At 28.9% G+C, this 22,789-nt stretch overlaps 1 protein-coding gene across 1 annotated transcript; it reads right to left on the bottom strand.

The window, feature by feature from the left end:
• Nucleotides 1-852: 852 nt before the first annotated feature.
• On the bottom strand, nt 853-20,480 carry LOC135926644 (uncharacterized). The gene is made up of 21 exons (XM_065462573.1): nt 20,362-20,480; nt 20,080-20,319; nt 19,975-20,034; nt 19,865-19,924; nt 19,762-19,824; nt 19,504-19,635; nt 16,709-16,954; nt 15,987-16,226; nt 13,548-13,607; nt 10,120-10,401; nt 9,664-9,822; nt 9,239-9,317; nt 8,851-9,002; nt 8,164-8,290; nt 7,595-7,713; nt 6,846-7,193; nt 6,000-6,149; nt 4,725-4,790; nt 3,054-3,239; nt 2,187-2,447; nt 853-923 (listed from the first exon to the last, which is right to left on the bottom strand). Exons 1-21 carry the CDS (start codon nt 20,420-20,422, stop codon nt 853-855), a joined length of 3,162 nt encoding a protein of 1,053 aa, XP_065318645.1. The 5' UTR covers nt 20,423-20,480.
• Nucleotides 20,481-22,789: the final 2,309 nt, after the last annotated feature.

Genomic DNA, 22,789 nt, shown 5'->3' with positions numbered 1-22,789 from the left:
ATACATTGACACCGAAATATTTCTTTATGAATTTCATGGGTGACGAAATGATTTTTAAAAAAATTTAGTATTTGAACCAAATATTTATCGAGTAATATTTGAGATTTTTAAAAATCGAGATCACATCTGTATTCTACATTGAGTAACCCAAAACTCTTTTCCATTTGAGCTAGAGCTTAAAAATTTTGATTCCTATCAATTGTATAACATATCGGGTTTCATAAAAGGTCGATTCAAATCGTTGGTAGAATTGACAGGGAATCACCCTATATTAAAATTTAACGAAGAATAGCATAAACACATATAAAACGATTTGGTTTATTATCTATTCAAAATATTATGGTTAGAAGCATAGTAATGGGCTTATTCGGTTTCTCTGTTTGACATACTGGGTATAGCTGATATACATATATAAACCTTTTTTTCCCAGGTTTTAAAGTATTTTATTACTTATTTTGTTATTATTTCTAACATCACGTTTCATAAATAAAATAAAGATTCATTTTCTTTAATTTTTGTTCGGCTTTTATAATTTTTTTCAGAGACCCTTCAGAGGAACCATTTTCATGGCCCCGCAGCCCGGATTATTATTCAATAATATTTTTCGGCTCAGCCCGGCTTTCATATTTTCAGGCCCGGCCCGGATTATACTGCCCGGTTAGGGTATTGTTTTAACTAAAAAAAAACTCAAGTCCGTTTTAAAAATCCAAAACGTATAAAAACGGAATGAAATCGATATAAACTCGTTAAAAAAAATAACCGGAATGGGAAATTGGTTCGACACCCTGGCAGTAGCATATATATAAATTAGTACATTTTAAAAAAAAAATAGTAATGGGTATGATAAATATCTTAGTATGTCTTACACAGTTTTGGCTGAGGTTCCGTCACGCAGGTATCGGACGTAAATAAAGGGTTGAGCTCTGGGTCGATAAAAAGATAAATATAGCGTATTATTTTTAAGGAAAAAAAAATTTGCTTGAAGTCCTATCACGTATACTAAAGATCTGTAAATATCGGCCCAGCATGTACCCGGCCCGAACATGTTTTAAACCGGGCCGAGTCTATTTCCTAAAAATTCCGGTACGAACTGGATCGGGCCAGGCTTGAAAAATTAGGCTCGATCCAGATCATTTATGTATACTAGTATTATTTTTTTTTAAAAAAGGGAAAGGATAGGTGTATTGTAATACGAATAATATTAATCTATTAATTATCGAGTATCAGCGGTTGATTACTACATTTTCCTTTTTGACGCGTGTAGTGGCGAAATTAGGCCTAAAACAAATTATTCGTTATTCGATAAAATTCTAAATTATTCGTTTATTTTCGTAAGTAAGTAAAAAAAATAAAGTAATTATTAAATTTTCTTACTGGATTTTTTTTCCATTCTATTTTATCTTTACTTTACTTTTAAAAAATATTTTCATAAGAAGTAAACATTTCAATTGTTGTATACAAGATAATTTAATTAATTATTTTTAAATATTAATATTATAAATGTATTATATATATGTGTGTGTGTTTGGATAAGGTTATGAAATCATTGAGTTTCATTTCGTTTATTATTTTCTGTAAGCTTTGATACGCTAACATGACAATTTGCTAGAATCCTGAAAGGGTGTTATTTTAAAACACCCATATCTTATAATTTATTTTTTTGCATAATCCATTTTTTATAAGCATTAAAAAAAACTCGAAATCAATTAGAATATGAATAATAGTATTATGCAAAAAAGGATGGTATTTAAAATCTATTAAACTTTTCAAAAAAATGTATTCAATTTTGCAGAGTTGTTAAAGTATCTAGATATAAAAATGTGGTATCTGTATCTAGATAGATTTTTAATTAAAGTATCTGTATCTAGATAACTTTTTAGAAGCTCTGTATCTAGAAAAATTTTTAGTCGATGTATCTGTATCTAGATCTATTTAAAAAGTATCTTTTAACAACTGCAATTTTGATAAAGTACCTCCTAAAAATAGTATTATAATTATTAGGATTTCAGAACAAAATAAATTTCTTATCTTAATTCGAAAGCATTTATCGTATTTGAGAGATTCATTTAAAAATATATTTAAAAAAAACAACCTCCTTTTCTATTCAATAATCTTAAAATATAATTAATTTTATCTTTCGCCTCTCTTTATCCTCAGGTAATGTAACTGACAAAGAGTAATAATACTGTTAGTCAGATTGTGTTGCCGCTTGGATAACTGTTCGCTCAAAAACTGAGTAGCTTCTTCGGGGTCAAGCCTATTGTGATTGTGAAGTTTGGTTAGCTTGAAAAGATTATTTTCGTCCATGAAACCCTGGCCGGGGCATGTTGGGTGCCTGCAAGAACAGTAAATGACGGGGCACGTTTTATTGTACCGCTTATAAAGGTATCCATCAAAATAAGGAACGCTCTTGGCCCTTTTACCGGATAAGTAGGTAGGAGTGCCGCCTTAAGTTTATTATTAAGTAAAAATTTTGAGTCCCCTCTACCCTTAAAGACGGTATTAAATGGAGACGAACTATATCTCTAAACCTTATTAACTAAAGAAATTCTAACATGATATGAAAAAAGTTAATAAAAAATTTTGTTGGGCTGAAAGAATTTTATTTTTAATCTTATAAAGAAAGAAAGAAAGAAAGAAAGAGAGAAAGAAAGAAAGAAAGAAAGAAAGAAAGAAAGAAAGAAAGAAAGAAAGAAAGAAAGAAAGAAAGAAAGAAAGAAAGAAAGAAAGAAAGAAAGAAAGAAAGAAAGAAAGAAAGAAAGGAAGGAAGAAAGAAAACTCTATGAAAAGTATAGTTTGGGGGAAAATTTAAAAGATTTAACAAGCAAAATGAATAGAAAGGAACAACATTTATTAAAATAAAGAGCTAAACCAACCAACCAATTAATTTTTGAATATTGGAGTGCCAAATTTTAAGTAAATGGCGGGTGGGCATGGATGGATGCAAAAAATTATACAATAGGCGCGACGTTCTCGGGTTAACCCCCCCCCCATTGTAGACCTCTAATCAAAAATATGATCAAAGATCATTCCATAAATATTCAATTCCTTACACATAATGGGGTTAGGGTGATGTGTTTCATCAATATTATCGTCAGGATCAAAAATCTGGGTTTCGTTAATCGCTTTAACCGGGAGCGGCAATTGGTAAGAATCCAAGATAGGCGCGTGAATGGCGGGTGGAAGATTCGGAGGATGTACGTTAGGATTCGCGGAATCGGTGGTATTGGTTTTATTACCTTTGTTTGCGAGAATAAGAAAAATTCATTGTAGCAAAAATTAAAAAATAATTGTAAGAAAAAGAGAGGAATAAAAGGACAATAATATACATTAATTATAATTCGTAAAGAAAGCGATAAAGGAGAAAGATAAAAAATAAATAAAATAAAGATATTATAATACAAAATAATTCGATTATGTTATTTATAAAATATTTAAATCTATGAAAGGACAAATATTAAAAGTTATAAAATATCAGGTGTTTTATAAAAGAAATATAAAAACTTAATGATTAGTGTTGTTTATATAAATAAGTGTAAGGTGTAACTATTAAAATAAGTTAATAAGATGCTTTAAGTATGTCTTTCTCTGAATAACGAACTCTACATAAAAAACCTTTCAGGGCAGAACAGGCCATCACATAAAGGTAATTTAGATCAAAAAGAAATCCAGAGTATTCTTATCCGAATGGAAATGCTTATAATATGTTTTGACGAAGTATATGTGTAACCCTCTCGAAGGTAGTATCCCTTGTTAGGATCATTGGGCCCTCTCGTATATGATCTGTTGTCCAAACTCTTGAGAAAAAAAAAGCCAGGGGGTGAGAGCTTGTTAGTGCTGAAGCAATTATGGTTAAGAATATGAAGATAATAGGCAGCGCTGGAGAGTAATTTACTTAGCTCAGTGTCAACGAGTGCATCATCATTTACGTTGAATATTGTAAGGGGATGGCGGAAATCCAGGTTACGTATTATTTGCAAAGGAACTTGATAAATTAATCTGGGCGTTTGTCAATCTTAAATTAAAGTCCGATGGGTTCAATGGTTGAAGAGATCAAATGGATTTTAAGGCTAGGCTATGGTGCCGTCCTATTTTTATGTTTTAAGAATCTACTTATGCATTTGCATGCTTGCAATGTAGTGGCAGTCTTTGAAGTTGTCGGGTGTTTAGCAAGGTGTACAAAGATAATAAGTGCCAAGCAGCTGATAGAGGTTTCTTGAAAATAAGGCTTAGAGAAATTTGTGGCTATTCCATGAGAAAATGCTAAAAAAGAATAATGATCATAAGGTTTATTTTTCGATTTTAGATTTGTAAACGGAGAAAGGTTATTCTAATTCCTCTAACATGCAGATGGGTGGGAGTGATCGACTAGAGAAAGGGATTTTGGATGATCTATCGACCGCAGAAGGCCAAGGTATATGGTAAGTTCACTTGTGATGGGTCACATGATAGATACTAGGATATAAATGTGGTAATTAGATGAAAGTAGCGAATGTCAATGACTCCTGCTTTGGCGGGTGAGGTAGATGTTCGCAACCCACGATGGAACTCCAAATTTAAGATGTATTTGTTAGCTACACCCTTAAAAGGTAAACTAGCTTCAGTAGTTACCCTCATATTTGAAAAAAATATTAAAACTATTAAAGTTTACATTTTAATGAGTTACTATAGGTTACATTTACTTTAAAAACAACACTAATTGGTAATAGATGATTTTTTTTTACTGGTTAAAAGTTTCATAGTATTTTGATCGATAACGAAAATCGGCGAGGTCAGTGATTTATTAGTCCCTTAAAAATATTAAAAAAAAATAATCAATTAATTTTAAAAAAAATAGATACATATTTTTTTTTTTTAAATAAACCCGCAAATATTTGTTTTTTGAAATGTGAATTTTTAAGGGTCTCAAAACATTCAAAAAATAATTATATTATAGTGCGCACAAATTTAGCGTTTCCAGATCTGAGTTGAAAACGCAAATAATGCATTTAGAATGGCCTCGTGCAAATCGGTAAAATTCAACTTTTGGCATTAGCAACCATTTTTTAAAAAAAACGCAAATAGGTTTGCTTTTTCATTACTGTTATTCCTTCGTTTCGTATTATTATATAAAAATGTAATATAAATAACTTTACTTATAATCCTAAAAAAGGAATATTTAAAGAACGGAGACGATAATAAATTTTCAAAGAACTTTACTTATAATCCTAAAAAGGAATATTAGAAACAAGAACGCAGAACGATAATAAATTTTTAAAGACATAACTTTACTTATAATCCTAAAAAAGGAATATTTAGAAAATTAAAGAAATAAGAACGGAGACGATAATAAATTTGCAAAGAACTTTACTTATAATCCTAAAAAGGAATATTTAGAAATTAAAGAAATAAGAACGCAGAACGATAATAAATTTTTAAAGACATAACTTTACTTATAATCCTAAAAAAAGGAATATTTAGAAAATTAAAGAAATAAGAACGCAGACGATAATAAATTATTTTCAAAGACAAATCTTAGTTTTTAGAAACTTTTTTTAAAATTTTGGATGGAAGATATTAATAAAAAAGGCATCCTCAGTTTAAACAAGGGACGCGTTACGTTTTTTTTTATTTAAAAAATTAACGCAAAACGTAAACGCCCAATTTGTGCACACTATTAACAACACTAAATTATATAAATATTATGAAACCGGATATTGTAGATTTACTTAGATTATTGAATCCTTTCCAATTTTCAGAGTTGTTAAAAGATACTTTTTAAATGGATCTAGATACAGATACATCGTTTAAAATAATATCTAGATACACATATTTTAATCAAAAATCTATCTAGATACAGATACCACATTTTCGTATCTAGATAAGATCCTTTAACATCTCTGCTAATTTTTAAGGTTTTATCTATTTCTTTTAAAAAATTCGCGCAATATATAATCACAAAAAAAAATATGTATATATATCTAATCAGTCAACAATTTTTTTTTTGTTGTTTTCATTACTTATGTTCCCCACGAGGGTCATAAGATTGTTCATGTTATTATCGTTAACCGGCATCTCGGCATTCTTATCGGTCATCTGATCGGAAACATGTGATCGGGTCGGATCAGATATTATCGATTGAAGCTGAGTCAGAATTTCGTCTTGGCCATCTATTTTGTAATTTAGAAGATGAAAAAAAAAATTAGAAATATATTTTATTAATTTAATAAAACACAACTAAAATTCAAAATTATATTTTATTAATTTATTTAATCTAATTATAAAAATTTATTTTAAAAGTTTCAAAAAATTACGAGTGAATATAATACGTAATTCTTAAGGAAAAATATTTTAAAATTAAAAATTATATGTAATAATTTCAACCAATCGCATTGCGATTATAACGTGATTGACAACTATTAGCATATGTAAATTCTGGCACAAACCAACCATTTATAGGCCACGAGCATGTACCTGAGATTCGTAAAAAAATTCGTTCAAGATCGGACTGTGCAGAACAAAATATTTTTTAAAAAAATGGGGTTGGTCGGGCCGGGGTTAAAAAATTAGGCCCGATGCAGATCACTACCTTATTATTTATAAAAATGCTGATGTACAAACATCCTTCTAGCCTATTTAAAGTTCATCTTAACGTAAATATACCCATAAGATTTAATCTTAAATACCAAATCTTCCTAGAAAATTATCTACCCTTTCAAAATATAAAATAATTTTAAGATATTTCCACTATAAGGAATGAGCATAAAACTACCATGGCTTAAACCAACCAAACAACAAATTAAATTGGAATATTCAAAAAAACCAAAAACGATATTCATGTTTAAACTTAAAAAAAATTAAAATACCTATAGAGCTTGGAGACTTTTCGATGCCAGCTCCTTCCACTAACGCCGTCTCTTCCATTTCACTCCTAAAGTCGGGGAAGTATCCATCTTTCGCGTCTAGCGAAAGTCCGGAATCTTGCCCAAAATCGAGCACGATTGGACAACTCTCATCGTGGACCTTGGTTATGCGAAAAGCGGGTCCCTTCAACTTAGCCCTGGCCTGGCACGCGTTATTCCGGCAATGGTAATACACGGTACCTTTGGTCGATTTGTTTTTCCTCATGTAAAAACGGCCGTTGTAGAAGGCCAGGGTCGGGGTTTTGTCGGAGAACCGATACGTTTTGAGGAGGGTAGAGTTTATCACTTCTTCTGTATACCAGGTTTATGTATAAAAAAAAATGGTCGTTAAGTAAAATGTATCGAAAATTTCCGAATATTTTATGGATTTTTTTTCGTTACATTCCTCATTCTCAATGGTTTGCACTAATATAAAAAAATAATAAGTTTAAAGACTCACGAGGAAAATAAAAATTATTAATAGCCATGCTTTATTTTAAACCAGATATACATTACCTTGTGCCTCAAGATTTCGCCAAACCTTCCCGTAATCTTTTGGCTAAATATCTTCATTTTTATCACTTTGTTATTACTACAAACTATGTCCGCGAAAATGGGATTAATTTTTTTTAAAATAATCCTTTTTTAATGCGGAAGTTTCTCTTCTCGTTTGATGCTGGCGTGTAAAAAAAAAGAGGGAAATTATTTCATACCGTTATAGCTTTGGAGGTCCGAATTGGACGTCTTAACGCAGGTTTGACCGTGGGGCTTGGTGACCACGAATAGGCCCGAGTCCGACTTACCCCTCCCATTACAACCATGACTACGGCACCTAAAATATGTAATGATGTATCTTAGAATGGGGAAATACCGTTATATTAAAAATAGAAAAATCAATACCTTATTCCCAGTTATATAAATGTGGACAATGATATTAAACTTTTTAATAAACCCAAATAATTCGAATATTAGGCTTCGAACCGATAGAAACATTAAATATTCAAATGTAGTTCACGTTTATAACCAGAGAAGCACTGATATTAACCAATACTTGGTATTCGTTAATATATGTATCGACAGATACCGTTAGTGAGATTATCGGTTAATAAGTTGGATCTGTAACACTGATGATGATAATAATAATACTACAAATATGAGAAATAGAACTTAATATCAACAATTTAATTTGGAAATGGGTGGTTAGTCATACTATAACAAAACCTTCAAATAAAGGATATAATTTTTTTTAAAAAATGTGAATTATATATAATATAATATATACCTATAATATGTTTTCCCATTGCTATCTTTGTCCTTGAGGTAGAAGCACCCTTCGTAAAACGCCATGGGGAGTCCCTTGTTAGACATCACGTAGGTTAGAGGAGATGCTACGTTCGATTTATCAATCTCTATAATCGTGGTATCCCCCCCCATCATATAATTGATTTAAAATAGTTATGAAGGCAATAAATACAAAACACGGATAAAAAAAAATTTTTTGTAATCTTTACACCTATTTCTTATTTCAAGAAAATACTAAGGATGACGAGTTTATTTAATATACTCGTAAAATCCCAACAGTTAAAGAAATGGTATAAATCGCCTATAGTTAAGGTTAAAGGTCCAGTCGCTCTCTGCGAGATCGTGATCTAATCTGGTTTTTTTTAAATTCGAACCACGGTCTGGACCATTACCGTTATTCGCGAGAAAAAAATATCGTAAACAAATAAGCTATTTATATCAGAGACCTGCAGGCCCGGCCCGAGTACATTAGCCGGCCCATATTTTAATTTTTTTTAAATATACTAGGTCCTGGCCAAGCCGGATATCAAAACCAAATAACCCGGGCCATGCCGTGCAAAAGGGTCTCTGGTGATACATTTAAGTAAGTGTATGATTTTTTGGATCCAATGGGTTGGGGAGAATGAAATTAAAAGGTTTTGCTTAGTTTAAATTAACAAAAATAAACCTTTGGGAAATTGACCTGTCACGTGACCAACCGTGCATAATTGATCGTGCACTTGAGTGACGTTGAATTGGGTAGGTCCTATCAAAACGCCCCGGCCTTTGCAAAACCCTTGCAAACATTTGTAATAATCGATACCCTTCTTTTGGCTGTACCTGGATTTAAATAAAAATGTTTTTGCCATTATTTCTCAATCTGATCCTTCGTTCTTGCTTACTAGTTCCGGCTTATTAAGTTATTAGTTAACTTATTTATCGCAAATCTTTCCACCATTTTGTTTAGTTTTAGAGTAAGTATACTCACTATTTATTATCCAATGATCTTAAATGTTTTTTTTTACTCCGTATACCATGTAGTGTATAAGGAATAAAAAATATAATTTAAGATAAACCTTCTATACGTGTAATCCTCGTGGACTACTTGGTTCCAGCTATCGATTTCGTTAGAGTTGCAAGATGGCGATTTCATAGCTTCGAAAAACAAATATAATATAATTAAGTGTATAATAATTGGGTAATTTGTTAGTAGAATTTCAATCGCAAAAAACTAATCAGTGCTCCTTCTTTTTTCTAAGGGATAGTGGGGGGGGGGAGAAATTTTCGAAAGGGTGATAGGGAAACTTTTGATAATATTTCTATCTATATTCCTGTCAATATTTCGACTAGAGTACCCCACGCACCTAGGGGCCCGCCCGAAATAGGATTTAGTGGTGGGCTTTTTTTATATCCGATCGATTCTATTTTTGTTTAAAAAAAATATACATATTTCTCCTTCCAATCTTTTTTTCCCCTTTTATATATTTTCGCGCGTATTTACTTCTATTGCAAAATGGCGCGTGAGGTTGAGTGACAGTAAAAGTATTCCCGTCAGTGAGCTTGCCCCTCCCTCTGCAATGCTGAGTCCTGCATATGTAATAAATCTTGCCGTTGGACCATTTTTGAACGCGATAATCGGCTATTCTAAAAGGACGGGTGTCTAAACGTTTTAATTAATATGATTTATATTGGAAATGAAATTTCTTCTAAATATAATCGTAAATAAAAAAAAATAGCCCCCAAACATGAATCGTTTTAAATTTTGAATAAATATCTAGAATGGCAGGCCTCGTTTACAAATCCTTAAGCTGCTCAATATATTTTAATGAGAAAGCCATGCATTTATCATTCATAATGTTGGTTAAGCAAGCTAACGTTCCACATCGGAGCCGATTAAGGTTAGTGTTGGCATTATGCGACCCAAAATTATTTTATTATAGTGTATATTAACTGTAACCTGTATAAACTTCCGGAGGAGTCTCGATTGGTTTGCAATATCGCGATGATATATCCGAAATATGTGAGCATTCATTCGTGTGGCCCGTCGTGGGTGTAAAGTAGTCCCCAACCAGAATGCCCTTCCCCTGGCAAATTTTTACGTTTTGGCATTCGTAATAAATCGCCCCATCCTTGAAATCGCGCCTCGCATATGTGTGCTTACCGAAGACGTAGGTCGGATGAGAGGTATTCGAAGCGGGGTTTAGATTAAGTTTTACCAATTTGACCTGAGGCAGGGTATCTGATTGATTGAATTAACAATTTGATAGATCAATTTCCAAAGTATTTTATTTTTCAAAAATGTAATATAAATAGTAATGATAATCAATTACAATATAGAAAGAATGTTTATATATAAAAGTGTTGTTAAAGTAACTAGTTATATTTTTGCTAAAAATAACTGTAACTAGTTATATTTTACAGGTGGTGTTTTTGTAAATATCGATTTATATGGAAAATGGCTAAATCACGATTTTAGCCAGGAATAATAATACCTAAGCCTCGGAGTAAAAAGGGGAAGGGGGGTGGTAAAACTTTTCTACCATCTATATGAAAATCTCTAGGGAATCAACCGTTTTTTTTTAAAAACTAATAAAAACGAGGTCTTCAGCGACACTACGCGTAATGCGTAAATCCGACCCCACAATTCTTACCGTATTTATTATAAAAAAAATTATATTAATGATTTTTTTAACCTTATTTTTTATTCTTTTTAATCTTCTTAGAATCAAATACGAAATATTTTTAACACTCAACAATATTTTAAAAAATAAACAATTATCGAACATGGTAAAACATGGGGTAAATGTAAAATGCGATATCAACTAAAATATATACATTTATTTTACAAATTTTTTTTTAAAACTATAAATGCTAACTATAAATAATTAAATGAAAAAACAAACATCCGTAAATCCCCAAATTTGAATTACGAAGTCCTATATATTCACTGTCAATTCATCTCTTGATTGTACTATATTGTTTGCACCTCTTGACATACCATTAATTGAGACCATTGCAATTTCCCTTACCACAGGTATTCTCTTCAGTTGTCCGTCTTGAGTCCGTCTACTTATTCCATTACCAAAAGATGCTTGTTGAATTCTTCCACCAGGACATTCCCTGGCATTTTGTCCTCTTCCCCCGCCAATTGAAACATGTCACATTTATTGGTAATTCCACATTCCATCTCATTAGCATACTGGATACATTCGGCCCGGAAAGAGGACATTAAACCAGGGAATGTCCTAGTGAAAGAATTCAACAAGCATCTTTTGGTAATGGAATAAGTAGATGGACTCAAGACGGACAACTGAAGAGAATACATGTGGTAAGGGAAATGGCAATGGTCTCAATTAATGGTATGTATAGTACAATCAAGAGATGAATTGACAAGTGAATATAGGGGACTTCGTAATTCAAATTTGGGGATTACGGATGAAGTGACGGTGGGAGCTGATGGAAATTCGGAAGATATGGAGGATAGCTTAATCAATGCTCCGTAATGTTTGTTTTTCATTTAATAATTTATATGCCGGAACGTAACATTCCTCAGAATTATGTCCTCGGTTTCCACATCTTTTGCAAATTACTGGTAACATTTTTTTTATTCATTTCTTCATTACATTCTCTGCTTATATGTCCATATTTTCCACAATTATAACACGTTCTATTTTGACCCGTTCCACTATTATACCTTTGATTTGCTTCATTCAATTTTTTAATTTCCCATTTCATCTCTTCAACTCTTTTAAGTAATTCTTTTTTTCTCTTTTTCTTTATTTTCCCTTTCCAAATTTTCTTTCTCAATTTTCCTTTTTTTTATATTTTCAATCTCTATTTCTTTTATTACTATATCCTTATCTCAATTTCACTATTTTCATTTCCTATATTTTTATTTTCCGTGTCAATTTCATTTCTTTCTTTTTCATAATCTCTAATAATCTCTGTTTTATCAACATTAATTCCAAATTTTCTTTTTTTAGAATCTCCAAAGATATCTGTTTTTAATATTCCATACTTATCATCATTTTTCATCAAACATATTTCATTATATAACTTTTCCATTTTATAATTTTTTTTCTATATCCCTTTGTTTTAACAATCTTATTTTATTCGCCTCTCTATTAAAATTTATTCTTTTATACCAAATATAAATACCTAATATTAGACTTAAAACTAATATTAAATAAATACATTGCGACAAATTCCTGACTTCAATATAATTATAAGCTTTTATCACTTTTTTTATTAAACATAATTTTTTTTTTTTAATTTACCTCATTATCTAAATTTTTGTGTAATTATAATAAATTTATTTAAAATTTTATTATATAAATCTTTATAATTTTAAACGAAAAAAAATACGTTAAAGCTATTATTATTAAAAAAATTGTTATATATTACATTCAAATAAAAATATTTTACCTTTTTTGTATTATTATGAATTTTCCCGTGGTAGAAATTGGTTGTGCCAAATTAATTATCAGTGTCGTTTTTACACGGCACCACTTTTCTAACCTTATTTTTTATTCTTTTTAATCTTTGAATTTTCTTAGAGTCAAATACGAAATATTTTTAACACTCTTTTATTTTTCTTTATTACATATATTTTTCACGATTTTACAACCAAAAAAAAGAATAATAATTTTTCTCTATTTTTCTATAAAATATAAAACACAAAAGTACACATTTTTAATAATAATAATATAAAAAATAAACAATTATCGAAGAATGATTACGTGGTAAAATGTAATCAATATAGTTAATTATCTATATTCTCAAACAATCGGCTCGAGAAAATGGTACATGAACAAATACTTGTCATCACAACCCAAGATATATTATTAGATAAAAACAGATCATTTTTAGGGCAAGAACGAGAGCTGCGCTGACACTGAATATCGGGTCGTTACCATTTAAATAATTTGGGCACCATTGGGGTTAGCGTAACGGGTGGTAGGCGAATCTGCCCCCCCATCACAAATTCCCTAAATATCATTTTAAGCTAATAGAAATTTACCCCCAGTCCATATTTTACGAGTATGTCGATAAAAAGCCCGATTTGGATGGATGATCAAGATTTTGGCAAAAATAATATTATGCAAATCTGTGAGATCTTGTTAAATTGCAGAACGGTTTGGTCGCCTGCCAAATCTCTAGCCTCGCGTAATATCATTTTCTTAAAAAATGGACACACTTCGGGCTTTTTAACCACCCTAGTTTACAATTATAAGGATGGTAAATAAAAAAAATCAATGTAAAATATCGGATCAGAGAAGAAAAAAAATTTTGTGGAACGGACACAGCTCTGGCAAGAATAGGAAATTGTAATATTTATTTTATTTTATTTAAATCTAAATATGTTTATAATATAATATAATATACTTTGGAGGATATTTGGGGTTCGCTTGAAGGGAGGAGATTGCAACAATGATTCATTACTCACTGAATATAAAATCAACGAAAGGTTTCATTAAAAATACAATGAAAATGATTATCAAAGGTGATTTATTTAGATTTAGATACAAATATTATCCATTCTAGAATTATAAAATTAGAAAATAATAAGAAAATTCGGTGAGGTAGGCGGGCACTTCATCCTGAGTTATCAATGTTAGAAAGCAAGCATGATTAAACCATCAAGGTTCAAAAGCAATTCAATATTCCTAGGAACTGGTATCCGGGTTCCGGGATAATGAGCATTACTACTGTTATAATTAGATTCATTGTTGTAAAATGTAAATGGATTACCATTTGCCATTTTACGCTTCGATATTAACCCTTCGATACTCCGGTGAAAAAAAAATGACGTTAGTACTCTAATGGAGTTTTAATAGACCCCAATTTCAAATGTATACATCTCCTTTTGTATTTAATATTTGGATATAAGATAGAACAAACCTTAAACTCGTTAAAATATTTATTTATTTTTATTTTATTATACTTAGATTAAAAATAATGAGGATAATTATAATTTGTGCCAAAATTGAAAAAATAATTTATCCATCATATCATCATTATAATTCATTATTTTTATTTATTCTTCAATATAAAACATGATTTACACTAATACATGCAAACATAAAAAAAAATTTAGGACATTGAAATATGTTAATTTTGACTTAACACATAAAGTATTAATATGCTCTCCAAACATAATATTTTTTTCCCTTATTTGACAAAAATATTTCGTTTTCTCATCTTAACTGCTAGCACACATATCGCACCTTCCTCTTGAGTGGAAAAGATTTATATTTTGAACTTTGCCTAATATTTTCTGATAATTTTTGTTGTACTTTGATATTTTACACGTGAAATTACTTCTTGTAGTGGATATTTTTGCGTTTGCTATATGATGTGAATTAATTGATATTATGTTTAGAAATGTGTGTAAGACCTGCTTAAAATTGTAACATTTGTTGTCATTCGATACACCATATCTAACCTACCTTTAGTCATATTATAAAATTTTATAATTTCAGGCTTGCTTGTATCATTTTGTATCAACATTTTTTATTATGGTGGAAAGTTGATAGCATTATGACATCCTTTTCTATATAGGTATATGATAATAATGTCATTTTTCCATACCCAACTCAAATATATAAAAAATGATATTACATTTTAAAATAAATTTTATTATATTTACTTTCAGAACATATGGAAATCATAATAAATGATAAAAATAATTTGAAAAATAGGTGTTTACTCTGGTGGGGTTTCACAATCCCCAATCAGTCACTCGCAAAATGTTTATATGTCAAAACTATTCAGCCAAAATATATAAAATTTGGAATATAGATTTCTAAGATATATTTGATGAAGCTACTGAAGATTCCAGATCATAATAATAAACCGTTTTTATTATGATATCAATTCTAGCAAGCCTGTAGTCTCATATACCCCACCGGAGTATTGAAGGGTTAATCATAGGAAATGATTTTTATAGCGTGAGTACTAGTATGAAGCCATTGCTTGAATAAATTTTAAATGGTGTACATATTTATATTCGGACTTGCTGCAAGGAAATATGGTATGGCGTTGATTTTTTTAAAATGTTTTTTAAATAAAATATATTTCTTCGCATTCGAAATTTTACGAATAGCTCTTTAGATTGCGGGTCTCATAGAGCTATTAAACTTTTGGAACAAGCTATGAAAATATTTGAGAGGGTGTTAGAGAAGCGGATAAGGGAACAAACGAAAATTGATGAAATGCAGTTTAGCTTTACACTGAGGAAAGGCACGACAGATGCAATTTTTATGGTGAGATAAATATAGAAGTATCTTGTAAAGGAGAAGAAACTGTATTATGTGTGTTGATTTGGAGAAGACATTTGAAAGAGTGCCGCAAGAGGTTACTAGATGGGCCTTGAGAAAATCAGGGGAAGAATGGTTGGTTATGGCAGTGATGGCTATGTATGTGGGAGCACAAACTGCGGTATGTGATGGAGATAGTGAAAGCCATGAAGTGAAGGTAGAACTTCATTAGGTATCCATGCTGAGTCTATCAATATTTATCTTAGTAATGGATAAGATGGCTAGAGAGATGCATGAAGGATTTCGATAGGAGCTATTATATGTAGATGACCTTGTGCTAATAGCAAACAGTAAGGAAGAATTGAGGAATAAGATTAGTAGATGGAAGATGAGCATGGAAACAGAGAGTCTGAAAATGAATGCAGTAAAGACAAAGGTGATGATGTGGGTATAATCTGTGGTGTGTGTAGGAAAGGAGTTGTTAAAAATTCAATTCAATGCATTTTTTTGAGAGGAAACAAAAGTCATGATCAATAATAAATAGATGGGTCATAAAAAAGAATACTTAATCTAGTGGGGCGCCATTTTGGCAGATCATCCGTTGGCATTTTGTGTTGATGGACCTTTCTATTGACAACGGGATGGCTTTCAGTAATTCCCCCAGTGTTATCATAATTTTCATCGACGAATTCCTCTTTACAGACTAAATCGATATTGCTTTCGACGGCATTGTTCCCTTTATCGGCACTACTTTCATTAATATTCGTTGAATTGTTGCCAGCATGTTCGTCACTGCTACTTCCTTCTATATAAAAAATAATATAAATATATTTATGTATATGTATATAAATGTTAATCTAGCTATTCTTGTCTAATATAATATATATTATAAATATTAACCTAATATAATGTGTGTACAGTTTACATTAAATAATTATAGACTAAATAAAGAGCACTTCTTTATTAAACACATTGAAAAATCCTAAATTACTAAAATGAAAGATAAGGATTTTTTGCAAAAATCGCAAATCGTGTGCTGGGATATGAAAGTAAATGGAATTATTGCACGTTTTAACCTTTTAGCCATCACAAGTGAGTGCAATACCGATGGCTGGGAAGTGGAAAGATAAAATCAATAATGTATATTATGTATTAGAAATTAGGGATAAGCATATGGATCTAACAAACGTAGTAGGTGTAAACCCCCTTAATCAAATTGGGAGAAAGTAAAAGATAAACATAAATCAGTTAGAGAGAAGCTCGAATAAATATGACAACGTAGGGTACCAAATTCTTTCTTGAGCATGATCAAACAATCGTCAACGTGGGATTGTACGCATTGGAATGAATTGTCAATTAATAAACCTTTACCCGGGCACGCGCTATTCCTACAATTATAATGGGTTTGGGTTCCTTCCACTTTTGTTTGGCTGTAAAAATATCCCTGGCTGAATATAACAAATTTTCCCTTTTTAACGGTAACCTCTATGATGGGGTTAGTAGTAGTATCTGCAGTAGCCGCACCAATAAATTCTATATTTTTTAAAAAAATAAAATATATATTAATTAATAAATTATTTGATGCGCAAAAAATTTAGTTACAATCATAATGATGGAGAAACGGGGTGTGGGGATTCATGATAACTATCAAAATTCATCACTAATATAAATAACTTGACATTACAAATATTTAACCTTATTATTTAATCTAATTTGATATTTTCACTTAAGTGAATGATTTAGTGACCTTTCCTACGCTTAAAAATTAAATTAAATAGTAATATTTAAAAAAATAATAATCATCGATTTAATTGATCTTATATTTGTAATATCTAAAAAATATATATATATTTCAATTTTTTAAATTTTAAGCCATGATCCATTGAAAATTTTAAACGAAGCTTATAGTATTACATTATTATAATATAATATTTGTAAGTGTATTCTTTTCATGAAAAATTTAATAAGTTAAATTACACAAAAATATTTTTTTTATTAATATCGGTTTTTATGGTGATTAGAATATCTAAGAAGTAAAATATTTAGACAATCAATAGACCAGTATGCTGGAGCCTAATAATATTTTAATTTTAAATCCTTTCTTTCTTGATTTCTTTCTATTCTGTTTAGAATATCTTATTTTTCCTAACCAGAATTTAGGGTCTATATATAGGCAAATTTTTTCCTTTTTCTTTAAAAGCCCTAATTATTATTTTGGATTGTATTAGCTAATACCATGAGTGTCGATGCGTTTCTGATATTAGTTTTTATACGTATCAACTCCAAAATCATTATAGTAGATTAAATATAAGTGAATACTCTATTTAAGGATTTATTATAATTATCAGTAATTAGGGCTTGTAGCCTTGCGATTTTCAAATTAAAAATTTTATTATTTTATTGGTAAAAATGTTATTAAAAATAAATTTTAAAAAATGAAGGTATTAGTCCTTAATAAGAATAGAATATAGATATTATCACATACAAATAAGACAGTACAAAAATTTCATTCATATAAAAAAATCCGATTTTTTTGATTTTGATTTATTTTAAAAAAAATCAATAATTTAAATAGACCCTGTGGAAAAAAAGTTAATTATAAACGCGAGGGAGGCTGCACCGATATTCTTGCATTAAAATGACCTGGTTATAAGATGATCGATTTTGATTGGCATTTTTTAAATTTAATATAATTTCAATCAAAATTTTAAAGCTCTATCTAAAATGGGTCCAGAGTTATGAGTATACAAGTTGGATACAGGTGCGATATAGATAGGTTATAATCTTAAACTACTAGATAGATATTCAAGTCCAAATTTAAACATTCTAAATCATTTGAAACCCTTAAAATTTTATTTAAAATATATAAATATTTTAAAAATAAATCTTCAAGTGTCTCTCAATGTATTTTCACGTAAAACAAAAAATGAGCTATATTGATGAGCTAGCTACATTTTGGGATTATTGAAGCATTGAAACTGGCCCAATATGTTTATTAGCAATATATATTAAATATTTAAGTAAGAATTAGAAATGAAAGAAATAAGAATTAATTTATTATTCCATATTTCATAATTTTGGGAATTAAAATAAAACTAAATATAGAGGGCAACAATCATTAAAAAATTAATAGTAATTAAATTTTTAATATATAAAAAGTAGGCATTTTATAATATAATTAATCATTAAAATATATTATAAAATAATTCCTTCTAATGTGAGTTCAATATTGTAAACACCTATTACAATTTGTTGAGGCTATCTGTACTGTACACCTATAAACCTACCCAATATATATTTATCATTTAGGTGTTATTGCTAATATAAAGCATTTATAAGCATTTTTTTTTTAAATTCCAGCTTCAACCATTCCATATAATTTATTGTGAATCTATGAAAACGTGAATCAAATCAATTTATAAGATTATTCGTAATAACTCATTTTATTTTGCCAGAAATACAATTGCACTGAAGGATTTTTTTTTAAACAATTTAATTAATAAGTATTTAAAGGGTCACAATATAGTACATAATTGTTATATTTGATATAAATATTCATTAATTCATTTGAGCTTATAGAAACCTATATTGCAAGTGTGTTGAAAGCCATCACTCTAGTTCTGGACTCATTGGAGCTAGAGTTCTTTGATAATTATCTATAGCCATCACATTTTATATTTTTTTTTTAATATGGTGATAAAAAAATCTGATGTGTAGTCAATTTGCCATTAAATACTTGTCAGGTGGCACAAGATTGGCAGCTAATTGTTCATGTAAAAACATCTCTTGAATATTGATATATAACATTAAAAGTAAAATAAAAATATTTTAAGTAGAGGTTAGCATTGGCAAATGAAATCAGCCTATGGTTATGGATTTGTTTTTTAATTTTATGCCATGTCTGACTTCACTTGCCAGTATTGACCTCTCCTTAATTATTTTTGTTCAACAACTTATTTTAAAATTTTATTATGATTCCAAGAGATATTAAAAATTTACTGTACATCTTGTGCCAATTTGAAGACATTTATACCCAGGTCAATATACCCTTAATATAAATATATTATTAAATATTGACTAACCATCATACATTATCATATTCTCATTGGATAATATGTTTCTCTTGCCATAATCTTCATATGTTTTCAATTGCTTTTCATATTTATTTAAATCAAGAAGCATCGGCTCAAGAGACCCTAAAGGTTCCTGCTCACCTTGTAAAAAAATAATGAGAACTAAATATATAATATGATATAAAAAAATATAAACTACTAAAATCAGTTTTACATTTTAAATCGAAATAAAAAAAATGGCTATAACAATAAGTTATCAGTAATTACTTGGTGATATTGATGATGATGAATGATTATGAAATGTAGTATTTGATGAAAGTTCTTCGTTAACTAGATCATAATTTATATTTAATTATATAATATATAAAACTTAATTCATTATTAATTTGATTAGGGGTAATGACCAAAGTAGGCATAGAAAAATTATTTTCTAAAATTAGTTATATATTTTATTTCCAAATATAACTTAATATAAGATACTTGTTATCTGCGAGCAAATTTTATTATAAGTTTCATGTGTTGGTGATGATTCATTTATACCTTATTTATTATTTTAATATACAATAAAAATATATTAATTTAAACCTTGAATTGAAAGAATATTAAATTTATTAGCTACTGTAGCTTTCATACAAAAGTTTGAATGGGGTTTAATACATTTAAAAGAATTATTTTCAATGATTCCAGCTCCTAAACAAAGGTCTTTAACACATTTGTAAATAATCTTTTTGTTTAATGTTTCAAATTTAATATAACAATGACCATCAAGGCAAAGTATATAATTATTATCAGTCGAAGTAATATATGGTCTATGTGCTTGGTAACCTTATTTAAATTACATGTTACTAAATAATTATATAAATATACTTTTATGCTTAGGGCTTATTTTGTCAATTAATAATTTCATTTTTGTTTCATGGGGATTCATAATTATTTATATAATATAGTTTATTAAGAACCATAAAAAGCCAAATTTCACATGATTATTATATTTTAAATCATTAAAAATATGTTATATAAGCGATAAACCGATAAAAATAATGTTAAAATTCAAGTAAAAATTAGCAATGTCGGATATATAACGAAAATAAAAAATAATAAAAAGCCGATAAAATAAATCATGTGTTAAACCAAATATTATAGTTTTCTATTTGATTATATTCATTAAATTTATAATAAATATAAAAAATATTAAATTAAGTCAAGTATATTTTATATATATTATAATTTTCTATTTGATCATATTCATTAAATTTATAATAAATATAAAAAATATTAAAATTAAGTCAAGTATATTTTATATAATCTTGGATTTAAAATTATATGTAATATATATAGTAGAAGAAAAGTTTTTGATCATAACAATTGTGGGTCATCACTTATTTATGGAGATATATTATCTATTTTTTTTATTTATTTTAATTTTATATAAACTTTCATTTTTTTTTTTTTTTAAAACTTCATTTTATAGAAATTTTTTTAAGTTTTATTTTAAAGCATTTAAAAAGTTCTAAAAAATATTATTTGATTGGTCCGGCTATTATTAAATAAAAATGTTATTATTTCAGAATTTTAGACATATTTTATTTATAAATTTTTAACATATTTTGAGTTATATTCTTGTATTTTTAAAATAATTTATAAAAAAAAAATTGAGCCATCTCAGATTAAATCGAATAATATATTGCTCCTTTTATAATATTTTATCTATTTGATCAAATTTTATGAGATTATTCTTAAATATTTGGTTACAGTTATATTCACTAATTAGATCAAAGTAATATTTATGCAAAACAAATGATAGGTCTAATATATGTATCGTTTTCACTCTGTAATGCAAACTGGTTTGCTTGCTGTCAAATGAATATTATATTTCAAATTTCAAAATTGATACAATGGTATTCTTGATTTTTGGAATATAATTCGACTATCATTAGACTAAAACATCATTTCTTGTGGTAGTGAATGATATCCAGTAATTAGGCGTTAATCAATATATTAAAAAATTTTATCAAGCAGAAAAACTTAACCATTAATGTTATTGAGATTATATAAATTTTCGATTTAAACGGTATAAATTCTTAAATATTACAGATATATCTTAATGATGATGAATCGATTTGTGCGACTAGGTATCTTGTTAATTTCGAGTAAGATTGAACCCATATCAACGTCTACATGACAGGATTTTCACTGGATGCAAGCCCCCTCCAAAAACCTTTGCCAACCCCCCTAAAAAATTCCCACCGCCTTCGGCGTAGGTGTTTTTATATTATTCTTTTTAATTTATTGATACTCTTTTCAGAGAATTTATAAAGGATAACTTAAATTAATCTATCTCTACTACCAACTATCGATATTTTGTGAATATAAAAAATTTATTTTTTAGATAATAAATACAATGAATTAATTATTATGGCATTATGAACTTGCTGAAATATCTAAACGAAAGTTTTATTTGGAAAACAATGTGTATGATTGTTTGCTATATAGATTTGGTCGATGAATTGTATTATAATAATAATTCTATGATAAAAGTATTAATTTTTACTGCAATAAATTTTGTCCTATTTCATCTCAAAATTTAATAGATAACTCCCCAAAAATTTATCTTACCCACATTAAAGCAGCCTACCCCCCTCAAAAAATAGGATGCAAACTTTTCCTACCCCTCCCGCTCATGTAGACGCTGACCCATATCCACGCCCATTTTATCTGATGATAATAGTTCGGATGAAGTTATTGAACATGATGATCTAGAGAAATTAATGCAACTTAAAGAAAGGCAAGAGAAAATACTTAAAAAAGGGCCAACGATTGCAAAGAGAAGTGTTACAACGATAATTATTGAAGCTATTTTAAAAGATTGGATAAGAAGGAAAATATTTTACAATTTTGTGAGTCTGCTAAGGTGCAGTACTCTGATTTATACATTTTATACAAAATCTTATTTGCTATTCCTGAAACTCAAAATATTTATCATATTTTCATATAAATATATTCAATAGATGTTAACGTTGAAAGATTTTACTGCATGGACAGAGGACGAGCAAACTACCCTTGGAATATATTATGCTATAATACGTTTAAATAAAAAATTTTAAATTTATACATGACTATACCTTGTATTTTTAAATATATTTTGTCCCTATTAAGCAATATAATATTTTTATTCTTTATACTTATAAATTTATGTCTCGTTTTATAATTATAATTTAAATATAGAATTTATTTTATTAATTCAAAAAATTCCTAAATCCGAGCTGACGAAACCAAACCCGGGTTCAAAAGAATT

The sequence above is a fragment of the Gordionus sp. m RMFG-2023 genome, chromosome 3 (assembly GCF_954871325.1).
Source record: "Gordionus sp. m RMFG-2023 chromosome 3, tfGorSpeb1-WG-v2, whole genome shotgun sequence".
NCBI classification, from domain to species: domain Eukaryota; kingdom Metazoa; phylum Nematomorpha; class Gordioida; order Chordodea; family Parachordodidae; genus Gordionus; species Gordionus sp. m RMFG-2023.
The sequence above is the reverse complement of the archived record's forward strand: the minus strand, read 5'-3'. Positions and strand labels throughout refer to the sequence as shown.

Coding starts and splice junctions, on each gene's coding strand:
- LOC135926644 (XM_065462573.1), bottom strand. CDS start 20,422: ATGAATCCCCATGAAACAAAAATGAAATTATTAATTGACAAAATAAGC. Junction 10,402..13,547: donor AACCCCAAATATCCTCCAAA/GTATATTATATT, acceptor TCAATCAATCAG/ATACCCTGCCTCAGGTCAAA. Junction 9,003..9,238: donor GAGGATTACACGTATAGAAG/GTTTATCTTAAA, acceptor ATTTAAATCCAG/GTACAGCCAAAAGAAGGGTA.